Here is a 10,666-nt window from a genome sequence, read left to right on the forward strand (position 1 = left end):
CAAATGGTTTCTGAAGTAATACACCCTTTGTGTAGATAGGTAATGTGTCACGTTATTTTAGAGGATCAAGTTTATTTTATTTTCTAAAAAATTGTATATGATGTACTGTAAACTGCATGAAATACAATGTGCTTCTAGTATGATTATTTCTCCCCCCCCCCCCACCCACCCACCCAGTCTACATTACTTTCCCCCATTACCTGGGCACGAAAATGTTCTGATCAAATATTGTTCCATTTGTGTGCAAGGAACTGAATGAAGAGAGAATGAAGGAGTATACGCAGCATGTAGCGTGCTACACTCAGTAACGCACGTAGAGATTCTCCAACACCAGTAGCACAGCATGCTCTTCTTTCGTTGAAGTAGGTGGTTGAAATATTAAAATTTATCGTAATCTGTTTCTTAAAACTTATTTTGTAGTTTCTAGATTTGTTCTGAACTGCGGGAAATGTATTGTGAACTGCTTATAAAGTATTACGAACTTCTGTCAATTTGCAAGCCAATAAGTATTTGTAAATTTGTTAATCAATAAATAATTGTAATGTTTAACCGAAAAATGTATTCTAACACAACTAAATAAAAATAGAATCACTTTGTATTAACAGTAAACATTTACGAGCATTTATCTATAAACTGTTTGAAATGAAGTTTATATCTACGTAAACTTTATCTACTTTCCATTTCTGTCAGTTTGAAGAATACTGGTATTTCCGGCTACGGCACGCTGTGTATTAAACATAAACAAGTAAAAATGTGACATACCATATTACGACGTTCTTCAAGAATGTGTTTTACCGCGCATGTACCTGAACAACTAAAAAGATTGAAATCCATGTTATGTTTCTCTCATTCAAATACAGATATGTACAGTTACGACTAATATCACTATAATAGCGAGATATTCCGCTAGAACTGGATTGTGCACGCTACTATTCTTACAAAGTGGTATCGCGAGTTTATGACAAACGTTCAGGAAAAACAAATATACAAGGAAATTCTTGTTAACAATTAACGTTTAACTGCTTCAGTATCACTTATCTTCTTGAGAAAAAGATTTCTTGTGTAAAGCGCTAGTTTCTGCAAACAGGTATTCCATGGATCATTGTGAAGTGAAATGTGCAATAAAATTCTCCTAACTGACTACAGTTTTCATTGAAGATAAGCTAATGGATATAGCAAAATTAAACTAAAGGAGATTTAATTTGCAGAAAATCATTTAAAAACTTTTTTAAATTACAGGTATAAGTTTCTCTTTTATGTTTCCTCATCAGCAAAATGGATTGAAATTGTTTCTTCGTAAGGAACAGAAGTTTACAGAAATTTGTAGAAGGGAGAGGAGGGTGGGAGTGTGTCCTAACCTAGAAAATTTTCTCCTTTGTGTTCATAGTCTCAATTAATACGAATACGACTTTATCTGCATATTTGTTGTCTGAAAGAAATTAATTGCTTGACACTACGAATTTAAGACATGCTGATATTTTATAGCTGGCAGTCTTATAACAATAAAAGTGTTGCTATTCTGTTCTCAACTATTTTTTGTATGAAAGGCATTTATAAAAGGAGAATTCCCTGATAATTTTAGCCATGATAAGAAAAGTACATTTATGTGACCGTCGTCGGTGATTACACTATTATTCCGGAAATTTTCGTAAACGGTGTCAGCAATAAATATTATCCAGTCTTCATAATATCCGTCATACAGTTTTCTTACGAAAAGTCTTTGCAGTGAGTTGTTTTTAATTATCATGCAAAATACTACGATTCAGAGACGTATTTATCGCGCAACACGAAACAATTGTAGTACCAAAAAACATTTGTTGCTTAAATATCTGTTTTTGAGAGAGAGAGAGAGAGAGAGAGAGAGAGAGAGAGAGAGAGAGAGAGAGATTTTAAATTCAGAAGATAATAGGCAAGTGATTTAAATTTAACTAATTATTTGAGTGCTGTCTATAAAAGGTTCCATCAAACTTCTAAATTACTTCATACTTTTTCTGTATTAAATTCAGAAATGATCCTAATGCTGAAATGATTTTGCATCCAGTGTAATTGTGATATTTTCTTTATGAGTGACGAACTGTCCTATACCTTTTCTCTATAATCCATATCAATTTAGTTAAGTTACAGCTATCTCAGTGTGAATACTGCTGTCTTAACATGTTGCGGTAATTTGTAGGACATGACCGTTTCCACATCTAGTGATCTTTTAATGCCTCAAGCTGTGCACTGATCTGGGTCCAGCAAAAGGGCTAGAGGTTGAAGGTTATCACCGGCTGCGGAACAAAACAAAGCCGGCCTGGAACATTATTCTCACTAAAGCTCGAGAAAGCGCTACACTCCGCTTCATAGCTTTTTTTCTTTCTTACAGTGAGAACTGTCAGATATTTAATGCTAAGAGACTGATATTCACTTTTCGTCTCGATTTACAATAACCCATGTACTAAAGTTGCAATGATTTGTTAATAATTTTTCTCAGCGATTACACCGAAGTTGGCAATTCTGAGCAGAAATTTTGTGCATGATGAGTGCGGTATCTTCAAGATATTTTCTTCAATTAGGCTTCTGGACACAGTAGTTCTTATTTTGGTTGCCATTTCCCAAGGAAAAAAATCCATGATTATTGTACCAGATGCTTTTGGATAGAATTTCATTTAGTGAAAATAGTGCACTAAGATAATTCCCATGACAATTGTTAAAAATAATTTTCAGTTCGTAGATTTTTAAACATTATAAAACTGGCGCTAAGAACGCAAGGTGTTTTCAAGACGCCAATGACACAGTTAAATTACAGTGGAATTAGAAACACCGTTTTCATTTTGAGAACATGTTTTTTAAGCAACACGTTAGAAACTATACGTTTCTAACCTATTGTCTATGTTTTTACGATTTTGTATTTAATAAACAGTTATCCACTAAAGCTAACAGAGGAAGAGCTGAATCATATGTACGAGGGTCGGTCAAAAAGTAATGCCTCCCATTTTTTTTCTACTTAAAGAAATTAAGTTAAGTGAAAAATTTGAATTTGGCGCCATTCCTCAAACCTTCTTCTGCAATCCACTGCAGTAGTAACTTTCTGTGTCAACAGGTGGCAGCACAGCAGAAGTTTGTAAGATGGCCGACATCGATGTTCGTTTGAGACAGCGTTGTGTGATTGAATTCTTGAATGCAGAAGGTGAAACGCCCATACGCATTCATGAAAGACTGAAGAAGGTGTATGGTGTTGTGACAGTGGATGTCAGCACTGTTAGACGATGGGTTCGTCGTTGTAAGGAAGCTGAAGGGCAAACACCGTTGACTGACAAAAAGCGGAGCGGCAGGCCGGTGAGTGCAGTGACTCCACACAACATTCAGCAAGTTGATGACATCATTCGTGGTGACCGTCGGGTGACTGCAGATGAAGTGTGTCGCATTATTTCTCTTAGTAAAGGCAGTGTGATCACGATTATTAAACAATTGGGGTACTCAAAAGTTTGTGCACGGTGGGTTCCAAGAATGTTAACCGATCAGAATAAAGAGGCAAGGAAAACAATAGCCTCCCAACACTTGCAGCGCTTCCGTTTGGAGGGAGATGAGTTTCTGAAAAAAATTGTGACCGGGGACGAAACATGGGTGCATTTTTTTGAACCCGAATCAAAGAGGCAGTCAATGGAGTGGCGTCACACAAGCTCGCCGAGGAAGAAAAAATTCAAAACTGTGCGATCGGCAGGGAAAGTTATGGCAACAGTTTTCTGGGATACAGAGGGTGTGATTCTGGTTGATTTTGTGGAGCAGGGATGCACAATAAATTCTGTTCAATACGTCACAACCCTCAAAAAACTTAAAGCACGTCTTCAGCGAGTTCGCCCAACAAAATCAATGGCAGATGTTCTTCTTTTGCATGACAATGCAAGACCACACACCAGTCGTCACACCTCTGACGAGATTGTCAAAATTGGATGGGAAGTTTTGCCTCATCCCCCATACAGCCCTGACCTGGCACCATCAGACTTCCATCTGTTCGGGCCACTAAAAGAAGCTCATCGTGGGATTCATTTTGAAGATGAGGAGGCCGTCAAAACATCCGTGCGTCAATGGCTTAGGAAGCAGAGCTGTGATTTTTACCGTGCTGGGATACATGCCCTTGTTCAAAGATGGACCAAAACTGTAGAGATGGGCGGAGATTACATTGAAAAATGACAAAATGATCCTCAATGTTGTGGTTTTCAACCTATGTAATTGCATTTAAATTTCCTGACAATTAAACGTAGAAAAAAAAATAGGAGGCATTACTTTTTGACTGACCCTCGTAGATAAAATAAAAGGAAATGGTGGTATCTCGCATATGGCGGAATTCGGGTAACATTTATAGCCTTTTCACCAAATTTCACACACATAGGCACTACATAACCAACTACAATCAAATGAACACCCTTAGCTGCTTACAGGCGTTGACATACGTCAACGAGGACAGATGAAAATGTGTGCCCCGACTGGGACTCGAAGCCGGGAGCTCCTGCTTACATGGCAGACGATCTATCCATCTGAGCCACCGAGGACACAGAGGATAGCGCGACTGCAGGGGATTTATCTCTGGCACGCCTCCCGCGAAACCCACATTCTCAACGTATTGTCCCGCACTACATTCGTAGTGCCCCCGCCCATTATATTCATTACTCGCGGCGCGTTGCCGATTCCCGTAAGAGTTCGGGCACTGCTTGTGAATTCGCACAGAAGAAGAAGATGGTCAAGTGGCCGGTGAGCCTTAACTATATATATACTAAGATGGTATCTGTTCTTTAGGACATGTCCGAAAGGACAGATACCATCTTAGTATATATTACATAACGAAGTTATCTATGGTTCTTTGTATGTTTACGGTAGTTAGTTTGAAGATATCAACCATTACCAATGACAGAAATGTATACATTAGTTGCACAATAATCACTGGTGACTGCTAAGGATGAGAACCATCTTAATCAGTGCATAAGTACACATACCGCAATATATGCCTGAAAATAGGGCTCTGTGATAGATGTAAGATGCGACTGCTGAAGCATTATACATCTGAAAGATAACGTTGTTCGACAGCTAGCACAATTTTAATATCCTTTTTTCGTTTTAAGTGATTGTTTCGTTCCTTAAGCTATTGTCAGCCGTGTCAACATGCCATAAAACGAAAGAAAAAGTTTCACAAAGTTTAGAAAAATAGACGTTGCATGTCGATGTACGTCTTAGCATCGTCGGCTGACGGACTGTAAGCTCTTTTCGTGGCGTTTGACAGGCACTAGTGGCTAGCACTGTCAAAATATTCAGCCTCCGTGGCAGGTGGCAGACTGGAGTCAAGCTCGCCCGCGGCCGTCCACCGCTGATCGGAAGCGAGTGCCAGCGTGCAACACACCAAGAGGTGGCAACGACAGCTTGAAAAATATAATTTTTAGAAAATTACCGAGTTAGTATAAAGTAGTATGGGATGCAGCAACATACTGTACGCAACAAAAAATGCTCTTTTTGCAAAATTTTTAGATTTTTAAAAAGCAAAATTTGTTTGTGGTATGTATGTGAGGCGTTTGATAATGGTTTAACGGCCGAAACTGTCAGTAACAACAAATAAAAGGACATAAAATCAGCCAGTTGTGGAACGTTATCTCTCATAACATTGATATTGGCTGAAGACCCACAAGTAACAAACGCACAATATCGTAACAAATTTTATATTGGACTGCACAGGATTTTCTTTGCGGACTTTTCTCTCAAACAGAGTGAGAAAAGATGCTGTAGGGGGAAAAAGCTGCCCAGATCCACCACTTACAATTTTCTATGTCAGCAGCAATTGTCACGAGGAAAAGCATTTTATTTGGCAAGTCTATGGTGCAAATCTTTTCTTTGCCGAACAGGCAGTCTGACAGGAAAGGAATGTTAAGTATTTGTCACTCGTTCAGCCCTGGGGGCAATGAAAAACGGTAGCCTTTACTACGTCGGTGACAAGACTGTGTGACAAAATGAGGGGATGGGACAGGAGCGATATCGGAATCTCGTAATTCACGGGGACAATCATTCTGACAGGACTTAAGTGTCATTCATTTCTGCATGTTTCGGACTCTATTATTTCGCAAAATCTGCCATCACGTTCGGCATTGTTGTTCTTCGTTTTAATATTTCATGTTACATAGATCATTTGCACGATTTTTTTGGAAATGATGTAGACAGATTGGTGACGCATATCCTAAGTTCGACTATAGCACAGACGAGGAAGTGACATACAGCGTGAAGCAGAACTCCACCGACAAACTTTCAGAGGTAGTACTGTGGACAAAAACAAGAAAAAAATTCTATAAACATGAACTCTAAATTGCATACGTTAAGAGCTATGAACTCCTGTTCATCTTAGGTACTGTGAAATACATCTCTTCTACTGCAGGCCCTTGCTTTCTACGTTTTGGGATAAGGTAGTATGGACTAAAACAAGAAAAAATGTCCAGTAAGCACTGGATCTAAAATGTATGTCTTAAGAACTATGAGCATGTACTCAGCAGAAGAGATATGTTTCACAATAACTAAGACGAGAAAGTGCTCATGGCTCTAAAGTGAATAACTTTAGAGACTGGAGACTTTTTATTCGTACCCCTGAAAATATGGAAAGCTAAGGTCTTTCAGTAGAAGAGATGTGTCTGACAGTAGCAAAGACGAACAGGTGCTCTTGGCTCTTAAGGTATGCATTTTAGAGCCATGTTTACTAGGTTTTTTCCTTGTTTTGGTTCACACTACCATCCCTGAAAGATTGGAGTTCTGGTTCGCATTGTATACAGGAATAAGTGACTGTGAAATTGAAAAACTGGACAAATCGCTCCCTAGAGAGGAGGTCTAGTGCGGTGCCCGTTAGATTCTATACTGCTTATACTGAGGAACTTGCCTCTCTTCCAGCATCACTTTAAGTTAGGTCCCTCGAACAACTTAGCTAGCCACATGCGCGGTAAATGTGTAGGTCAATGCAAGAAGAGTAAGAAGTTTGATGTACAGAAATACAGACCTATCTTACTTATGTGGATTTCTTCCAGTGTAATGGGACGTATATTGTGCTCGCTTATGATGCCTTTCCTGGGGACCCAACAACTCCTATGTAGGAATCATTGTGGTTTCCGCAAGCACCCATCTCTTTGGAATCCACCTTGTTCTGCTCGTTAATGAGATGCAGACGGTAGCAAATAGTGGAGTTCGAGTTGATATCGTGTTTGTCAACTTCCAGAAATGAGTCGATACATGACCGCATCGTCGCCAAACAAGCAAAATATACGCTAACGGAATTTCCGAACTGTTATAGGTATTGGACTGAAGAATTGTTAGCAAACAGAACTCAGTACGTCGTTCTTAATAGGGAGCCATTGTTAGAAGAGAAGATATTGCCTATCACACTTCAGGTCTTGTGACAGTGTCACTGTTTCATAATATTTACGCTGTTACAAAACAACATTTTGCACCAATATCATGACTTGAATGATTGTTGTTGTTTTGGTTGTGAGCCTCTTTCTCATCACTTGTGTACTGGATAAAACGAAAACCTGTGTTCTCAGAGGAGTTCAGCAGAGCATGCTTTTTCTCCTGTCGTGAATTGTACAATGTGATATTTGTACACTGTTTAGTCTGATCTACCTGAAACAGTATATTCAATGCGTCTGTTATATGTGACCTACGCTGCCTAATAACTTGAAGAAACTGTGAACTTGATGTGGTGGAAGAAATAACTTCCCATGACGCCGTCTCTGCAGCCGAGTGTCCCGAAGTGCTGCATTTACGTCACCTCACCTGAAGTGCTGTAAGGTTCTTGCGGAAGGTAATTGCAAATTCTGCTTATTTATACATAGTAGTCTCAGAGCAGATTCTAATATAAGTGGATGAAGCAGCCGGCCGCAGTGGCCGATCGGTTCTAGGTGCTTCAGTCTGGAACCGCGCGACCGCTACGGTCGCAGGTTCGAATCCTGCCTCGGGCATGGATGTGTGTGATGTCCTTAGGTTAGTTAGGTTTAAGTAGTTCTAAGTTCTAGGGGACTGATGACCTCAGATGTTAAGTCCCATAGTGCTCAGAACCATTTGAACCATTAATTTCATTAAATTTATACCATTGTGCTATTTAGAAATCTTTAAATGACCAGCATGTAGCCATGTACAGGAACAAATCTACATCTGCATCCGTACTCCGCAAGCCACTATATGATATGTAGCGGAGGGTATACAGTGCGCTAGCAAAATTTCCTCCCTCCATATTCTATTCGCTTATGGTACGAAGACTTCGTGGGAACAAAGATAAAAGTATGTTTCTCCATACTTTTTGCTCTCGCTATTTTGTTAACAAGGCTCTCCGTGATGTACAACGTCTTTCTTGTAACACCTCGCACAGCAGTTTGTTGAGCATTTCCGTGAAACTCTTACACTAAATAAACAAACCAAGTGCGACTCTTCTTTCAGTTTTATCTGTCTCTTCCGTTAATCTCATTTGGTAAGGTTCCTAGACAGGCAAGCAATCAGCAACAATTAGTCGAACGAGGCTCTTACAAGTGATCTGTTCAAATGTGTGTGAATTTCTAAGGGACCAAACTGCTGAGGTCATCGGTCCCGGTCTGTAAACAACGGTTGGAACGTTCTACGAATCGTTCCATTTCTCGACGACAGAAACCCACTCCCTGTTACGGAGCCATTGAAGAATCGCTGTGCGAACGTCCTAATCACTGAGTAATCACTTTCCTGCCGAATGTTCTTTCAGCTTGTGGAAAACACTGCCGGGACATTGTCGTCAGTGGTCGACGTCGATGGTCTTCTTCACGGTTAGCATTATCCACGTCAGTGTGGCGTTGGTCAAGTTGTTGGCACCATTTCATTACGGCTGGATGAGACATTGTATACGATGAGAATTTCACGGTGAATCTGTGTACAATTTAGACGTTCTTTCCCACAAAAATCGTACTGTTACACGTACTTCAACTTTGGAATACGTTCCCAGTTTCCGTGCCATTTCACTGCACCCTGTGATGCACCAGTTTTCTGCACAGCAGCAGAACTCTCTCTGTAGGATACTTGGAACACGTACTTTCTGACAATGCACCTCTCTAGTTGCGCAATGGTTTTAGTGTGGGGCGACAAGTGTAACTTACTTTATGAAGTCCGTACTTATTTCTTGACTCGCCTTGAAACGTATTCACCTTGAATTTTAAGAGTAAATTTTTACATAACGCAGAACATCATTCCTGTTGTTCCATATACGTGATTATTGAACATTTATGTTACACACTCGCACTGAAAGAAAATTACGTCTCTCACAGACTATAAGCGTTTCAACCGCAAAATGCTAAAAGCCTTCTAGTTCTACTACGTGACGTCAATGCATCTCCGTACTCTTCTCTACTACCTACAACAAGTTTTTTGTAGGTCTTCAGCATTATACGTGGAATACGAAACATTTGTCTTTTCGTGAGTTCTTGAACGGAACGAAAGGGAATTTAGATCAGCAGTATGTCTGCGTACAAAGATTCGTGTTTATATAGTGGCTACTCTCCCCTGTAGTCGGGGTCGTCAACAAACGCCCGTGCAGTTGCGCTCAACTCCCTGAAAATAATTAAAACTAGACGTAACAACACAACACTGAAACATTTGTTTGAATAAAACGGTTGTATTTAACAGAGGTCTGAAGACGGAGGATTAACCTTCCAAAAGCTGTAGCCTTTAAAAAAGAAATAGTGACAGAGGTTTCCTATAATCGGTAACTGCCGCGGACAAATCAAGAACTGGTAAACTTATGCTATCCGTACGGCCGGTAGGGGCGCCTGCCCTCAAGAAATGTTGTGCCCCCCCCCCTCCCCCCCCCCCCCAACGTATTGTCATCAAGAAATGGGGTCAAAATGGCTCTGAGCACTATGGGACTTAATAACTTCTAAGGTCATCAGTCCCCTAGAACTTAGAACTACTTAAACCTAACTAACCTAAGGACATCACACACATCCACGCCCGAGGCAGGATTCGAACCTGCGACCGTAGCGGTCGTGCGGTTCCAGACTGTAGCGCCTAGAACCGCTCGGCCACCCTGGCCGGCCAAGAAATGGGTCGACCGTCTAAACTACAATTCGACACTTGAGAGCACAGCGCAACCAGAAAGCTCGCAGCGTTCCCGCTATAGTAGGACAGTGTGAAGCGGAGAAAGCGTCGTACGCACCTGTAGCGGTCGAACTTGGCGAACTTCTTCCAGTGCGCGGGGTCGCTGCGGTAGGCCTCCATGAGGGCCTGTACGTGCTCCACGTTGACGGAGTCGTGCTGGAAGGCGGCGTGCAGCTGCTGCGCCAGCTCTTCGAGCGTGCCGGCGGCGGGCAGCGGCTGCGGCGCCTTGCGCCAGTGCGCCACCACGTGCTGCTGCTGCTGCTGCTGCTGCTGGTGTTGCCTCGCTACGCGCTCCATGCTGTGTGTCGCCCGGCCGCTAGCCGCCGCTGGCGAAACCGCGCCGCTCCCCCGCCACCACGCTCCGCGCTCTGCGATAAACCCGCTGGCCACTGACCTTCCTACGCTTTTGCATCCATTAGCAGTACATTAATTTACGAAATGGCTTGCGAAAAGATCAGCGTACGTCAGAACGAGCTATCTTTCTGGAGCACACGTTTGCGTTCGAGGGCCACTAGGGTTTTTACATTTATTCGAAGGTACTGTCTCATAG

General features: G+C 41.4%; 1 protein-coding gene across 1 annotated transcript in view; it reads right to left on the reverse strand.

Moving 5' to 3' along the window:
• LOC126249680 (cysteine dioxygenase type 1) overlaps positions 1-10,428 on the reverse strand; it is a 140,679-nt gene extending 130,251 nt beyond the window's left edge. Inside the window, exon 1 of the mRNA XM_049951359.1 lies at positions 10,175-10,428. Within this exon, the coding sequence (XP_049807316.1) occupies positions 10,175-10,413 (239 nt within the window). The 5' untranslated portion in view covers positions 10,414-10,428. The remainder of the gene's footprint in view (positions 1-10,174) is intronic.
• Between the last annotated feature and the right edge of the window lie 238 nt (positions 10,429-10,666).

This window comes from Schistocerca nitens, chromosome 3 (assembly GCF_023898315.1).
Source record: "Schistocerca nitens isolate TAMUIC-IGC-003100 chromosome 3, iqSchNite1.1, whole genome shotgun sequence".
NCBI classification, from domain to species: Eukaryota; Metazoa; Arthropoda; class Insecta; order Orthoptera; family Acrididae; genus Schistocerca; species Schistocerca nitens.